The sequence below is a fragment of the Geospiza fortis genome, unplaced genomic scaffold (assembly GCF_000277835.1).
Source record: "Geospiza fortis unplaced genomic scaffold, GeoFor_1.0 scaffold16, whole genome shotgun sequence".
NCBI classification, from domain to species: domain Eukaryota; kingdom Metazoa; phylum Chordata; class Aves; order Passeriformes; family Thraupidae; genus Geospiza; species Geospiza fortis.
This window is the reverse complement of record NW_005054302.1, coordinates 581,531-598,320: the sequence shown is the minus strand read 5'-3', so window position 1 is coordinate 598,320 and position 16,790 is coordinate 581,531. Positions and strand designations below refer to the sequence as shown.

At 39.7% G+C, this 16,790-nt stretch overlaps 1 protein-coding gene across 1 annotated transcript in view; it reads right to left on the bottom strand.

Annotated features, from left to right (window-relative positions):
- The window catches only part of FLT1 (fms related tyrosine kinase 1), a 93,291-nt gene extending 76,801 nt beyond the window's left edge, over window positions 1-16,490 (bottom strand). The window contains exons 1-5 of the mRNA XM_031066039.1: window positions 16,398-16,490; window positions 15,879-16,099; window positions 6,563-6,687; window positions 823-985; window positions 599-735 (exon numbers count right to left, since the gene is read on the bottom strand). Coding sequence (XP_030921899.1) covers window positions 599-735; window positions 823-985; window positions 6,563-6,687; window positions 15,879-16,092 — 639 coding nt within the window. The 5' untranslated portion in view covers window positions 16,093-16,099; window positions 16,398-16,490. The remainder of the gene's footprint in view (window positions 1-598; window positions 736-822; window positions 986-6,562; window positions 6,688-15,878; window positions 16,100-16,397) is intronic.
- Between the last annotated feature and the right edge of the window lie 300 nt (window positions 16,491-16,790).

Genomic DNA, 16,790 nt, shown 5'->3' with positions numbered 1-16,790 from the left:
TTTCTTATCAGTTTTACACGGACTCCCTGGCAGTTATTCTCTAAGTGACAAATATTTATGAGGATGCTCCCAGTGTGGGGGGTGGAGAAGCACATTCAAGATCATTCCTGTAGCTGTCAAAACAAGACGATTGTTCGTGTGACACTTAACAAATGAGATTTTGGCTAGCTAAATCAAAATACCTTTTCCAGACATGCTCAAACCGGGTGCCTGACTGTCTGCCAGTCTTTGGAATGAACGTGTTGAGAAGACAGCCTCACTGAAAACTTTTTTGTCACAGGAGAGAGCCCCTGCCTGGGATGGGGTGATAAATTTCTCTTCTTCCATCAGGTCGAAAAGAAGTTCCCAGAGATGAAACAATTCTAGTGTTTGCTTGTGATTATGCAATATAACCAGAGCACATTGTGTAAACATGTTTACTTATGAAATTAAGCATCAGAAGGGAAAAAAAGAAACCTTAAGAGATATGTCAGCAAGGGTCAAAATGATGGAATGCAAACAATGGCAAGCATTCCAAAGCAGAATTCCTCCTGGGATGCTAGATGCAGCATGATCTGTGGGAAACCTCTGGTTTCTCCCTTCCAGCCACAGTACTCACCTCTCCAGGGTAAGTCCATGTCATCTGCACTCTGGTGTTCCAGGCTGCAGTGACAGTGCAGTTAATTGCTAGGCTGTCTCCCTTCAGCAGCTTGACAAGACGTGGGGTGCTCAACTGAACATCAAAAATGGTGTTGGCTGCACGTGGCAAAGAGGGAGAACAATTAGTGATGCCAGCAGGGCAGGGTGCTTTCTGGGAGGCAGGGGGTGGAGAATGCCACCTACTTTCTCTGTGCGTTAAGTACTTGGTGCTGTACGTGTGCCCAGCGACAGTTGTCTCACAGCTCAGGAGCCCGATGAATTTGTAAGTTGCCTTAGGTATTCTGAAGCCTTGCATGCTGTCCCAGATTATTGTCTTGCCATCAGGGATTAGGGTTTCTCGTGGAATCTGGAAGTGCCAAACACACATCAGAAAAACAGCTCATCCTCATGTCTACTCTCGAATCAAAGTAGCCTAGTAAAAAAGGGATGGGGAAAAAGCACCCAAAAAATGCCAATCAATGTGAAAAGGATGACATTTAATAATGTGGGTTTTTCAAGTCACATTTTCATCACAAAATAGAGGAAAAACCTGGGTGAAGAATGCCAGTGTTGCATTTGTTTCCAGGATTTCATTATTTATAACAGGATGTAATTTATGACACAATAGATTGACACTACCATTAGTTTCAGCAGTTGGGCTGCTATTCTGTTGGCTCCTGGTTGGCAGCTAAAATGCTCATCTCCAGGAACCTTTGCAATTAAGTATCCTGGTTTCAACACAGAGAAACAAATACACACTTTTCAATGGAGATGACAAATGGGCTTAATTTGCTGTCATTTTGTGGTTTTAAGAAATTCCTGCCAGAATTCAATCCATGCATGTCATTTTTTTTTTCCTAAAAGGCTTAAAAAACAAACAAAAAATTATTGCCATGTGGGATCAAATGTTCACTTTGTCAGCAGTACCAGTTATCTTTTACAGCATGATCCTTGGTACATTAAGCCCTATTTTAATAAGGTACCAAGAAAAACCTGAAGAAATAAAGCCTAACATAGACATTGGATCTCAGACAAAACCTCTCATTTTCAGATCATGCTATTTTGTTATAACTTTTTGATGGAATAAATGCCACCATTTGGATAGCACAAAGATCAGCCATGAGTACAAAGCCTGGTTATGACTCTACTTTGATAACACCTGTTTTAATAGTAAAAATAAGATATTTTTAAAGATGGCACAGAGGAGAGTTTAAATGAATTATGCTCGTAAGGAAATATCCCTGGATCAACTAAGCACCTTGCAGCCCATCACTTCCCACTGTGCACCAGTCTTACTGTGTCCCTTCATCTCTTTCTTCCCCTATATTTGAGCAGAGGACTTATGTGCTGGACAGCCCTTTCCTTCCTACAAGCAAAGCCAGCATGGGTGGCTGTCAGAGGTCGGGGGAAGCAGAATGAAGTCTGTCTCCTTCCCGTGGGGTACAGCTTCTCCCTACACCACAGCACCCTCGATGCTGCCCGCTCAGCCTGTGCAGAAAGACACCCTTGAGATCACACTCACTCATCTCATGCCACTTCCTCCAAAACAACCAAGTTCACGATGAATCAAATGAGCAACAAATACAGAGCACAAAATGACGTGGTAGAATTCCTTATCTTTACAACAGCTGATAAGATGCTATAATAAGCATGCAAATCGCAGGGAAGTGCGTGTAGCACACACACAAGTAAAGCCCATTATATTACAGCCTGCTGGCTGCCATTCAACAATATCTTGGTCCCTACAAGCTCTGTTGCCATTCCTGTTCTAAACAAAACATATTTTCAATCTTGGTGTAACTAGTTCATAGTTATGTTTTCATGAGCTTCAATTCGATTTATCCTCTTCCCGCTTTGGTGAAAATCAAACTATTTCTGAACATATTTCTGTACAGGTTTACATGAAGAAAGTGAAGGCAGAGGGTGAGAGCCTTCCTAGTCTGGTATTTCATCCCATTGAATGCATTCACTGCGCATTCATTACTTAATTGATGTATTACTGACTTTGTATTAGCCTTACTCCAGGAATACAAAAGCAACCAAAACACACAGAAGAGTCCTATTTTGCCTCTTGTAATTTTGTGAGTTGTCTGGATGTCCACTAGGCTTACTTATCCTGGAGGCAAACCTTTGCCTGTACAGTTTACTCATCTGACACTCCTCAAAGCCACTAGAGCTACATCTTTTTTGTATCATTTTTTTGCATCTCTGAGACTAAAAAGTTACACCCAGTCAACTGTGAAAGCATAACACAACACTAAGTTACATGAATGAAAACTTCAGAAAACTGAGGTCTCTGACTAGCAAAAGACCACTGTGACATAGCTGGTCTCTGAACCAAATCTGTTGAACGGCTAAAACCCAAGATGTTGCAACAAGTCCCTTTTGGAGGGTGGAAATACCAGGACTTTACCTCTGATGCAAAGATTGACGGAGGCTGGGTGGTCAGCCTACAGCCCTTCACAGCTCTGCCCTCTCTCCCTGCCTGCTTCAGCTTCTCACCCAGCTATTCTCCATGCTGCTCCCTGCCAGCCCCACTGGCCCAAATTACCTGTTTCCTGCCTTCAGAAAACCATAGCTGTTCTGCTCTGCCCTAAACCATCTTTCAGACCACCAACTAGAAGCATGGTATCGTCATCACCATCCTGATCACTGTGTGGATGGTACAAGAAAGAGGATCCAAGAATAACACAATAATTTAGGTTGGAAGGGACCTCCAGAGGTTATCGGGTCCTGCCCCTATGCAGAGCACGCCCAGTGTAGTTCAAGGCCTTGTCAAAAACCTTGGCCATTTGGTCATCACAGAGAGAAGTAGAAAACCTATGAAGAAACAGTGAAACTTCCACTGAAGCAGCAGAAGATAAATTCAGCCACAATAATAGCTTTCAGATGGGAACCAACAGTGAGTCAGAGGCATTCAAAGAATCAGCTTGTTGCGACGGCTGCAGTAAACATGGAATTTATTGTCTACATACTAATCTGTGTGAACCCTATCACTGTGGCTCCCAGTGCATTCTTGGCCTTTTACCTTCTTTGTACTTTGTTTCAAATGCAACTATTTTTGGTATAGGCTGTGCCTCCTTCTTTGCTCAATCTTTACTGAATATTTTTGGTACCTGGTGGCATTAACACAGTATAGCCACATACTGTGTATGTACATATGGTCAAGAGTTATAGTCAAGCTGTGGTTCCCCACATCTCCAAAGGCAGATTGTACTGGAAAGAGACAACTAAAAGTTTAATTAAAATGTACATTAGCTTCTTGAATATTTGGTTTTTCTTTCATGTTTCCCCTTCCACCAATTTGGAAGGAATGAGGTGGCATTATTAAGAATTCAGATTGTCTGCGTATGTGATTCACAACATCCCTTGGGTTTTTTTCCACTTCTTATTCCTTGTACTGAAGCTTATTTACTTCTATTCCTATGAATGTCATTGTTTTTATGATGGAGAATCCAAAAGGATTCTCGGTAAACAGATGGATTAAATAATTGTATCAAAAGGTGATATTTTCTCCATTTATCAAGATAAGAACAAATGAAGAGGTAAGAGATGTGCACAGCTTACTTGCAATAAGGTTTATCTTATTTTATGGATCCTGAATGAGGCTGCCAGAATCATGTTGATAGGAATTATGGTTTCAGAGGCTCTGAATATCTAACTATTAAGCATTAGATCAAAACTATTAATTCTTTTCACAATTCTTCACATGATAAGGAAAAGGCCATCAGCTCCTGCAGATAAAGGTTATATCGGGATCTGAAGGCTGAATTTGAATTGGAATTAAAAGCTTCCTACCCATTTCCCAGACCATGTTTTATTATCTTCTTGATTTTTGAAGACCCCTCTCCTATGTTGTTTGTGATTGCAATGCTATAAAATACAACCTGCACAGATGTTGTCTGAAAATGAAAGCAACACAGTATCTGAAAAGGTTGACTGAGATAAAGATGAAGTTTGGGTAAAAATATAGTTTGTAGTTTTGAAGATGGATAGTAAACCTTTCCCACATTGGTCCACTAAAACTAAGAAGCAGCACTGCAAAGAAACAAATGCTGGAGGCAGTGCTCATGCAACTGTAGGGATTCCTTCCATAAGAGAGAGATTATTAAAAATATTTTGTATTTTTACTTCCTGGCAATATAGAACGCAGAACCTAATGACACTAAAGCTGGTATTTTCTTTCCAGTTCCAGAGGACTGCTTTATGAGGACACCAAATTCTTCCTTTATCACTGATGGAAAACACAAAATAGCTCTTGCCATTTCTCCAGCAGTAGTATGCTTGCAGCTGTGGAATGCATTTAACACATCTCTTAATTGCCCTGTGAGTAAAACCGTGCTGGAATCTTCATATAAGGGTGTCATAGAAGATAAATAAAGTAAGATATGATGTAATGCATTGTAGCTTACATGCTTCAGGAAATTCTAGGATTAATTAGGGAACACATTTATTTTTCCTGGAATGCAAAACATGTAAGCAATCAACCCTTTCTTTCAAGGCTTGGCTCTACCTCCTCTTTCTCCTTCTGAGAGTATTACATCTGGTTTGGTGGTGTAGAGCTGTGCTTTACACTACAAGCCCAAGCTAAAGGGAAGTTGATACCAAAAAAAAAGAGCAGCTACATTTCAATCTTCTACAAATAAGGAGAATTTTTTTTTATATTGTTTCATTAGAGAAACCTGACAAGAATTTTCTCAGCTAGAAACCTAATGCTGAGATTTCAGATGCAACACTACAGTGCCCAAATAAATTCCCACTTTACAACACCCTTCTACAGTATGCTAAGTCTCACTTGTTTTTGATTCTATTGCCACACAACCTTGTGCATCTTCTTGCAAGAGAACTGTGTGTGTGTGTGTACCTACACACATAATTTAATGTCCTGGGTCAGATCACTTTCTTTTCTTTGCATTTTGTTCTCTTTCATGGGATTTAACAGGTGAAAACCAAGCAGCAAAATCAGTATCTATATTACCAAGCACTTGAAAGCATCGATGAAATTTATGGCTAGTGTAAAGCTCTGCAGTCAAAGAACAATCAAAGACTTATGTTGCACTAGATAAGCACCTTACGGTGGTATTGTTTGGCAATTGCACATTATTCTAGAAAGAGACAAACCTCCTTTCCTTTTAACAGTGATGAACTTTCATTGCCACTATGTACATAACTCCCGTTATTTAGAAATAAAACTTCTTTGCCACTTCCAACTAATTTTTCAGAAAAAAAAAAGGTAATTTTGAAAAAATGCCCCATTCTCAGTCTTGATACCAGGTACTTTAGTGCATTCATATGGTTCCATTAGCTGTCCATGGAACTCTTAAGGCACCTAGGAGACAAATGTTTTCCTAAAACATGGAAATATCTTTTTTTTTTCTTTCTCCTTAAACTAGCCCTACCACATCAAATGTTGCAGTTTCTCTGCAAAGTTTTCCTGCAAAGAAAAGCCATCCCTTGTCTAAGTGTAGTCACATGTAAAAGGAAGCAGCAAAGTTTCTGGTGGGAGTGAGGTAGGGCAAAGGCTTGCAAAGATCCTTGTACAGCCACAGCAAGTCCCCAGGGACTCACCGCCTGTTCCAGAGGACAGAAGAGGAAAAGGGAGGAAGGGTAGGGGAAGAGGTGGGAGGAAATCTCTTCTCCTAACAAGAAATTCCTTCCCGGGCTTAAGAAACCTTTGCCAGTGAGGATTCAATAAAGTAATATGAAAAGTTTAAGTTTCTTCATAAAATTTCCACCCTTTTTAGGAGATTTGAGGAAGTCTTTCTGTGTGACTGAAAATGAAGCCTCCAGGGTTGAAATATTTCTGAACACATTGACACCCAGAAACATTGCATAAGAAATATTAAATTTTTAAAATATTCCAAAAGCATTACAATAGCTGTAAACAAACAAACAAAACCATCATCCACAGTAACACTTTCAGAGCATGCTTGGATAGAGGTACCTTTTTTAAAGTAACAGCAACGTTTGGATCTGTGACTCTGCATGGAATGATCATTTCTCTTCCTACAGCCATGTTTATTATTTTAGGTATATCACTGTGCATCTCTACAAATGGATTGTTTGTATCTGCAAAAGAAGAAAAAATAAAGGTTAATATGTGAAATTTTAAGGCAGTGCATGGGAATTGTAACACTGCATACAGACTTAAAAAACAGACTAGCCCTGTCTGTAATGAAAGCTAAACAAAGTCCTGAAATCAATCTTCTGTTTACTTTTGTCTAAACATGTTCATCAAACTATTATTAAGTATTTGAAGGTATATGTATCATTCAATAACAGTGTCAGTATTTTGAAATCTTCTTTAAATTTCAGGACAGTTGAAGTCCATTTTTTCCATTACAGCAACACCTCTACTACTGAGATATCTGCTTCTTATTTCATGGCATTTGTATCTTTTTATCACCAGGAAAAGTAAATATATGGGAAGTGAGCTGAAATTCACTTATAAGGAACCCCCTGTAAAGCACATCTTCCTGCTGTCTGCAAGGAAATTGATAGGAAAAATTCACACTGACTGCATCAGGAGAAAGAATCTACCGTGATTATCCAGCCATTTTTTCACCTCCGAGAATACGGACTGGAGAGAGTTAATTCTTCTCCTCCTTCCCACTATCACAATACCTATGTGTCTCTTTTATATGTGACAAGGTAAATGAAAATGCCAGGAAAACATTAATTCCTCTTGAGTCAAAGCTAAAGCTTGGCAGAGTAATTTACCGTCCCTTGAACAATCCCTTTAACAAAGGGCATTGTCATAAATAGCTTGCGCTGGGAACAGGGAACATTGCTGCTGCTATTGTTTGGGCCACTTAACAAAGAGGGGCTTAAGCTACGGGCTCTGGCTCCAAATCTTCTTTGCAGGTGTTCAGATCTGAAGTTTCAGTTTGACTCACATTGCAGATAGACTACCTCCAAATTCACATAAGGTTTGGTTTTTACCTCCTAAAAAAAGCAGAACATTAAGATCTTAATTCTGTGCTTATCTACAGCTCTAATGTTTTTTCAGGCAAATCCTATTATTTTCACTCAGTCAAAAATCCTAGAAATAACAATGGAAATCTTTCTTGGATAAGAAATTAGTAAAGTTAGCAAGAACCAATCCCTTATAAAACCTCAAACTGCAACACTTGATTTAAGCGTTCTTGCCCTGAACTTCTGCGTGTTGACCTATGTTCACTCAAGTTGTTCTTCAAGTAAGTTACTTTTGCTTGTCTTTCAAAAGTGTGATATGCACTTCCCAGGGTCATCAAACTGTTCTGCCCTTAGGATCCTCATTTCTTACTATATGCAATAATATTTTTGTTTGAGACATCAAACAGGAAGAGAAATGGATTCTGCTCTAATTTATACCAGTGAGATTCCTAAGGCAGAGGATCTCAAATGTACTCCAGGATACAGAAAAAATTTAGCTAAAGTGGTTTAATGAAACTGTTATACAAACTTTCTGAAATTAAACCCACAAAGTATTATTTAATAGTAGGTATTAAACATCCAATGAGATAGTGAAAGGAACTTATGAGTAATAGAGGATGCATATGTAATAAAACATGCCCTGAGGACTTGCTAGGCTGACGCTTCCTCTGCAGGACGATTCAAGGAAAGACCAAGAATGAACCTGTTTGTAGCACAGGGAAAAGAACCTTTTTTGTTTCAGGGACTGCAGCCACAGAAGAGGTCACCTGCCCCTTAACATCACCAGACAAACCCATTTACTACTCCCCGAAGACTCATTTGTCTTTGTCACAAAATTAAGAGCTTCTGCCCAAAAGCAGCAAGCTTTGCAAAGTGGTTTCCTGTACCATAATCTCCAGATCATTGTAAGTGTGAGGAAGAGCTGTTCTGGGGACTGCCGGTGCTGTCTGCAGACAATGTCACCACTGACTGATGCCAGTATCGAGGCAGTGGGGGTTGTGCAGCTCAGACCTCGCAGGATTCCTGCAGGGCCAGGAAACCAGCATAAAACACCAGGTTTTCTTTCTTCTTCTCCAGTGGAAATGCACGTCCACACCTGAAGAAGCCAACAAAGAGCTGTAAAAGCAGCTGAAACACTCTGGTTGCCCTTGGTGGGTTCCAAGGCTTGGTGACAGCATCTCCTGGTGCCCTCCCTGCGGTGTGCGCCGAGGCGTCACCATGCCCCCGCTATTCGCGTGCAGAGCTCCCATTGACATCACCGGGGACTTCCGCCGTGGGCCAGAGGGCAATCGATGGCCCCAAGTGCTCCAAATGTCTTCCTGCTTTTGATTAAAAGGAATACGCATCATGTTTCCTAGCACAGTTTTGTTTTCATAATGAGCATGGAGGCTTTTCCTGGTTCCCTTTGATTTCAGTCTCCTTCCATCATAAAAGCCCTAATGGGATACTCTCGGTGCCTCAAGATCAGAATCTGGTGCAGGCTTTACCAGCCTGGAACAGGCAAAGCTGAACACACAGCAGCACCAGGGCAGGTTATGCCACCTTGGCAGGGTTTGCCAACAATATGGAATTCTTCTGTCCCCCAGGCAATAACTCTCCTTGCCTTTTCTTTTCCTCTTTCCTTCCCATAACAGCCGCAGCTACTGTCATTAGCTCCCACTACATTTCCTCTCAATTTCTTCCTGAGGGAAGGTAAATGAACCTTCCCCACATAGCTGGTTGGCAGCACATCTGGCATGACTTAATTTCCCACCAGCAGTCTTTTGAGCCAGTTTCACTCAACTCTATGTTCATAAAGCTCTAGATGTGAAAGGAACATCACAGACTGACCTATTTTGAAGACCACATCCAGGTTACACATTCGGTTTCATTAGGATTTGGAATGGAAAATCTAAGGGGTTGACCTTGTTTTTATGAATTATTGATTTGGGTTGTTAGTTCATTTTGTTGGTTTTTTTTTTCTTCAGAGCTGCCTGTGAGGTCAGAAAAGTGAAAGCTGGATAGCCAGAATACTTACGTATGTTAAAGGTTACTAAAAAATCAGTTTAGTGTATTTTTAAATTATGCCTAGAATGAATGACTGTGTGCTGGGTTGACTGTGTTCCTTACAATATCTCTCAGTTACAATCAACATGAAACCACAAAGAGCGCTCATGAAATCACAAAATCCATGAAGGTCATTTGCTATATTGTTAAAGAGCATAAATAGCAGCTTTTTTGCTAAGCTGGTTGGCAGCCAGATAAAAACGTGATAAGAGACTTAGCACAAGTAATATTATGTCTGGTATCAGTAACCTGTCCAGGCTATTTATGGGGCTTGCACAAACAACTAAATTAGCCAACACTGAAATGCCAAATTCAGAAACAGTGGAAAGGGCTTTTCTTTCCACAAGCTTCAGCTGCTGTTCTTGGGTTTGTTTTGTTTTTAATAATCTGAGCTATGTAAGTCAGAGGACTTACACATACACTTGCAAGAAGAAAAGTCTCTGCAGGAAAATCTAAGCTCCTTGAAATCTCTAAAAGCTTATCCTCTGAACTTCTTCCAAAACACCTACTTACACTTGGCTCATCCTTAAGATTCTTTTCAGGCTAAAAGAGGTGAAATATTTTCATCACATTCACATAACACCCTTTTCCCTCATGCATGTGAAAAGGACCACAGTCTTTAGTAAAGAACAGACATGCAGACTTCATTGAAGTTCATGGGCCAACTGCCACATTCCCTTTCCATTGAAGGGATTAAACCTCCTTAACTTTATTTATCCCAGATAAATTATTGGGGCTGTTCAGAAGTAATTCCAAAAGAATCTTGCACACCGAGAGTCATTCCAGCCTCGCTTGCGCATCTACAATACAGACATTTCTCACTGAGCTAGGAGCCAAACCACTAGTCTTGTCCCTGGTGAGAAAAGGGGAATTTTGCAATGGGACTCATCTGACCTGTTTTAGATATCTGCTTTACCATGAGGTGAATCATGCCCTAGGAAATGTGTCTGTTGAACCGGCTCATATGCCTAATTTCCTTAAAGAAAAACAATCCCATTTTGTATGTCTTATTCTAGAAGAAAGGTTCTTCCTCTTTTGCCTCTTGTAAACCTGTAAAATAACACTCTTCAAATACAAAGTATGTCTAAACCTGGAAAGAAAACCTGATAAAGTATTCTCCTTCTTTTTTGTTTTTCTTTCTTTTACCTAGACTTCTATGATAATTAATTTATATCTAGAGCACACTCAGACACAAGGATTTCTAACACAATTGTACAAAAATTTTTAGGCAAAATTGGTTTGTTTTACTTTGAGATTAGTTACACTATGCTATCGTCAACATAGGATCATGACACAAATAAAACACAGTTAAAAATCTTCAGGAAAAATAGTCATATTATCCAGGAAATACACAACACAGCTATTACTGTGTTCAGCAAGCAATCCCTGAAAGGCAAATGAATACTAGGAATGCTCTTTCAGAGGTATCCCTCCATTGTGGTGGCTCACCCTGGAAAGATTATTGTTTCAGTAGGAGCTGTGAGCCTTGGTGAGGGAGCAGGACCACGGAGGGGTCACTGCAGAGCTTTGGATGCTGCCAAAGTGTGGGCACATGCTCTGCTCCCGACGGTGTCCTGTGATACGGAGCCCAAGCACACGCAATGACAAAAGCGCGGCAATTATAGGCCATTGATGTCAGCAAGTCCTAGAGGTCTCTGTTTTGTAACAGGAACCTCATTAGAAACTAAAAATGTGTCCGCATACTTGATACAGCTGCAACATAGTTTAATTCCAACGAGTTTCCTCTTCATAGCAGAAGCGCTATCATAGTATTGACTCCGACGGTGCAAGCCAAAACCATACTGCTCATATGCTAAAACTGTGCCAAAAGCAAAGACAAAAGAAGGCATGGAGAAGAAGAGTTTCCCAGGCCTGAGACCTTCTTTTATCAGTGTGTTATTTGTAAATAAGAAGAAAAAGGAAAAAGAAGAAAATTCTCCCTTTCTGTTAGCTCTCAGGGTGCTTTGTCTTACTTTTTTTACACGTTGAATAATTTTGACTCTGATGCTTCTGATTTAGGAGACCCTTTTGCAGAACTCTTTGGATACCCTCCATGTCCTGCAACAATAGTATCTTTAGGTTTACAGGAGTCAATCCATCCAAGCTAAATCTTAAATGCATGTCAGTTCTGGGTCTGGATCCAGCTATCTGTCAACAGGAGGACCTCCCAGGGAGGTGCCCAGGAAGTTCTAAAACACTCAGAATCTGCAGCATAGAACTTTAGTGTTTGAAATTGAGCTCAGAATCCCAGATGTTTTGGGATTTCAAAGGTTTACAGTTTGAACAATTTCCTAATGATAAAGCCCTTCATTTTGGACTTCTGAGCCCAAGACACACATCAAACCAAATACATACAGCTAGTGGGCATGTTCAACATTCTAGGCATTGGAGAACACAGATACTCTCAGGACCTGCATCTTTAATTACACAGCTCTGATTTGCCTCACCTGGCTTAAATCCCCTCAAAGCAAGAAGTTTATTCTAAGCTTGTACTCCAGATTTCTTGAAAAGTGGGTGATGAACAGTACATACCAGAAGCTTCTTTTATTCTCTGTTAAGTATAGAAAGAGAATAGACAACTAACACAGCCTAGAGGTCTGATTTTAAAACATGTCTCATTCTGCAAGGAAAAGTAAGTGACCAGAAGACATACATCACAGGATTATGAAAAAAGACAAGGAGATGGAGAGCATTGATTAGTAAATGGGCTAGTGCCTCAGAGCCAAATAGTTTTACTTTGAGAAGAATTCTGCTCTCTGTTGCAGAATAATTAAGATTTTACTCTTGTATATTACTTGCCGAAAGTGGCCTTCATCACAGAAAATAGCAACGCTTCAACTTGAATCACAGTTGGCTTAAATTCATGCAAAAATCTAACTTTGGTATATCAATGTAATTGAACTTACAAGCTTTTTCTCTGTCATACCATGGGAGCAATTGTTCAAAGGCAAGAAATTATGAGAGTAGAGAATTAAGAGTACTACGCATTTTTGAAGACAGTGAATGAGCTCCAGCAATTGAAAAGTGCCTTGGAGATATTGGGACAAAGCAGACAGAAAGAAAAGCCCTTAGTAGTCTCCCCAAGGAAATTTACATAGGATTCGGAACAGCCTGCTGATAATTTGGTGTTTCTTAAATGCCTTTATTCCATCATTATCTCTTTTCAAGCAGAAAATTCCCCATGCCTCACTGCAATGTATGCAGTGAGCGTTCATTGCAAATCTTTCCTTTTTACTGTTAGGCTGTATTTTCCTTTACAAAACAAAGCTCTGAGCAGTTCTGGGTCCGGGACAGTGGAGAAATTGGCAAAGAGGCTTTGCTTCATTTCAGATTTTTCCCATGGCTCGTGGAGAAAGTCAGGCCATCAGTTTTCTTGAGGCAAAGATGAAGACTCTTAAGAGAATTAATTTCCCTTGCCTAATGTCTCAATTCCTGAGCTGTGTGGGGTCAAGAGTTGTGGACACACTCTGTGCACTCACTCCCCTCTGCAACTCAGTAGTGACCTCTCCAGCTGAAAGAGGGGTGGTGTCAGGACTAGCTCCTCCAAGCCAAGTCACCAGCCTGCCTCTCCTTGACCCCTAAAAGCAGGACTTCAGAAATGCTTCAAGTCATCCTGGGGCCTGTGGGACTTGCAGTGTCCTTCTCATTGCCTTGTGACTTGTTTTTCTCTATACCAGAAAATTTTCTGCTGGAGCATACATACATCACTGAACCAAAGGACTTACTGGGTTTATTGTGGTCTGGTCTTTGGGCTTTTTTTTTAAATCCAGTTCATATTCAGTATCACTCCAATTACGGAAATGAAGAACATTTTTAAAACAATAAGTGATGACTTCCTGTACAAACAATATCAACTTTCCTGATTCGGATTCTGTGTTTGTAAATAGCAACTATTTGTTCTCATCTGCAGCATGCTAAGACATGGGAAACAGGCACCTTGGAGATCCACATGGAGCTAATATGGGAAATGGACTGACACAACGTCCTGTCACAGGAAACAATACAAGACTAGGAGGGACCCAAATTTCACAAATGTTTATTTCCTAAACACCCATGAATTAATGCAAAGTAAAACTAAACTCAGGAATGAGAGTCTTCACAGAGGATTCTGTTACCCCCATCTCAACCTCACTTGAGTTAGAATAATTGAATTTCATGCATATTTACAGAAATGGTGACTCATATTAAGAGACAGGTAGAAAAGAGATAGAGATGAGATAGCATAGAGAAAGAAAATACTTTTTCTAATGCACACTTATCAGAAAGGGTAAGTTTTGGTACTCAGTATCTTGTTTCTTTCCAACTTACTCAAGAATTCTTCCTGAAACTGTTAAGTTTTGGAAGAATAATAGACCTTTCTCCACCTTAGGGCAGAGTGACACTTCCAACAGGCATTAAATGAGCAGTTACCCTGCAGCCTCCCTCATTATCCATAGTTTTCCCTAACTTTCAGGTGTGCTTCCTGGGACACAATTAACACTTCAATCTTAAGAAACTGGTTTTCAATCAAAATTATTGCCAAATTCAGAAAATTAACATGCCAGAGAGGTTTAAGGTTGCTACAGATTTGTTCCTTAAACATTTTACTTCTTTTTTGGCAATTAAGGTAGGAGGAGTTATAAAATCTAGCCATCTCTTCAACAGTGACATCAAGGTTTGTGACTGAATGTCCTTGAAAAACCAACAGAACAAAGACACTCAGACAGCCTTCTTTAAATTATTAGAGGGGATGGAAGGACAGGGGTTGGGGTGGGACTGTCCTAAAACAATTTCCTCAATGATACATTTCTCTTCCATCACCATGGGAATTCTGCTGATAACCATGGTTGACAATCATCTGAGTGAAGGTGCCTTTTAAATGCAGGGAAGCCACATAAAAGTGGGAAGCAGTGAAGAGTTAGAATTCTGGTTGTGTCTCTCATTAGTAAAAATTTAGGATACAGAAAAATTAACTCTTCAAACAGGCAAGGGACAAAGAGAATGCAAAGGCATCCCTTGTATGGTAAAGTCAGTTTAGCAGAGAGGTCTTTCTCATGCAGTGAATGGAGAGGGTAGGTAGGTGGGTAGGTCTCAGGGATAATATCCAAGGTGGGAGGTTCAAGATGGTCCCATGATGGGAAACTTGCAAAAGGCATCTGAGGAAATTGTACATTTCCCTAGGCTGCAGGCTGTTGGTCACTAAATGAATATCCTATTTTGGCTATTCTTCCATGGATGCATCTGTTGTTGGGTTTACAGAGAATTATGAAAAGAGATGGGTGATGAAAACACTGCAGCATATTTCAGATGAAGGAAAGTAGGATGAACAGCCAATAGTGCTCAATAAAGCAACACACAGTAATGGGGAGAGCTATCTTATTTTCTATCAGTGTAGTGAGAGGTCCACTTCATTCTGCTTTTTCACAATGCCAGTCTCACTCTTCATATCACAAAATGAAAACAAAGGCTAATTCACTCTGATGCGAACTCATTAGATGCAGCAGATCCAGAATTTGGAAAACTTCCAGTTGCACGTTCTCTGTAACATCGACTTTCAAAACCTGTGAGTCCTGAAATACTACCGTAATCTATTAACATTACTCTGTAAAAATAACGAAAAACTAAAGTATTAATTAAATCCCTAAAGTGTCAATAATTTGTTCTTTTATTGTTGTGTCTATTGAATTAAGCTCTTCTCATAAGTGTCTGATTAATACTCTGGAAGGAAGCTGGATCACCAGAAATTTCTTTTATAGTCTAACTGACCTAATTCCAGCACTTCCCATACATTACACAATACTTGTTTGCTGAACACAACTCTGTGTTTAATTTGATTCCATTTATTCTAGATTTTTTTCAATCTGTGTGACATGGATACATGGATTACAGAGGTTATTTTTAAATATGACTTCATATGCAAATAGTAATTTTCTGCAGCATGAGGCAAGTCAGTGATCTGACAGGCAGCTTTAGCATCCTTCAGCTGCCTAGAAATCACATCACATCACATAGGATATGGTTTCTGATATCTATTTCACATATTCTCTTGTAGTCTACTTCCATCTGGACTCCTGTTTTCTCTAGGAAAATGGTTGGATTGGGTCATTTTTTTGCTTCATTTTTTTTTCTAACTGATAAAAGACTACTATTCGTATTTGCAAGTTCTGAGAAAGAAGATTTTATACATTAATTGGCAAATTAACATTTTGCAATGCTGAAAATGTCATTCAAAACTCAGCCCCAGCTGAACTGCCTTACTTTTCCACTTTGCTGTATTGCAGAGCAAGTACCAGGAAGTGTTAAAAAAAACTTAATCTTACCGTTAATAAATACATAGACTGTAGATTCCTTCTTCTTTTTTGCTGGACTTGTGGGGTATTTGCAGCTATAATTTCCAGTGTCACTTGCTTGAGTTCTGCTCAAGGTCAGACTGCTGCAGGACTGCTTCCCATTCCTTCCACAGGCATATTTAATTACTTTCAGCCTTTTGCTATCCTTGCTAAGAGTTTCAGGCAAAGACCATGAATGAACCATTTCCCCCCTGCAAACACAGATAAGGAAGCAGAAACAATTATGCTGGGCTGCAATTATATAGCTCCAGTTCCCAAGCTTTCTTTTTTATTATATCAGGCTATTTATGGGGTTCTCTTTTATCTTGTTTTCCAAAAACAACAGCAGAAACAACAAAGAACTATTAAACAATTGCCATTGAAGTTCACTCCCCACCTTTCCCCACAACACAAGGTTTAATTTTTTTTCTAATTTCAGTTACAAAAAAAAGAAAGTGTCATGTGTATGAAGTCTCTGCCAAATTATCGTAATCCAACTCAGTTGGTTACCTGCAGGTGAGATTTAAAGTCTGGCCGGCTTGAACAACGTGCTGTATGCCATTTATACTCAGCTCAGGAACTTTTAGTTTTGATCCTGAACTAGATCCTAGAAAAACAAAGAAAAAAAAAGAAAAACATTAACAAAGTCAAATAATTCTGCTTCCAGTCCACTAAAATTTATGCTGTTATACTGGAAAGGAAAAGAAAAGAAAACTGTGCCTCTCTCACCATACATACTCTCTTCCTTTGAGCAAAGTCCTGTTGCCCTGACTCAGGACTCAAATAACCTTCCAGCAGCATTACACATGAAAGAAAATAGAATTGAAAGGTATCAGTCAATGACTTTGCTCTCAAATTTTTCACTGAACATATAATGAAGAAACTTGAGGACCTCATGGATTT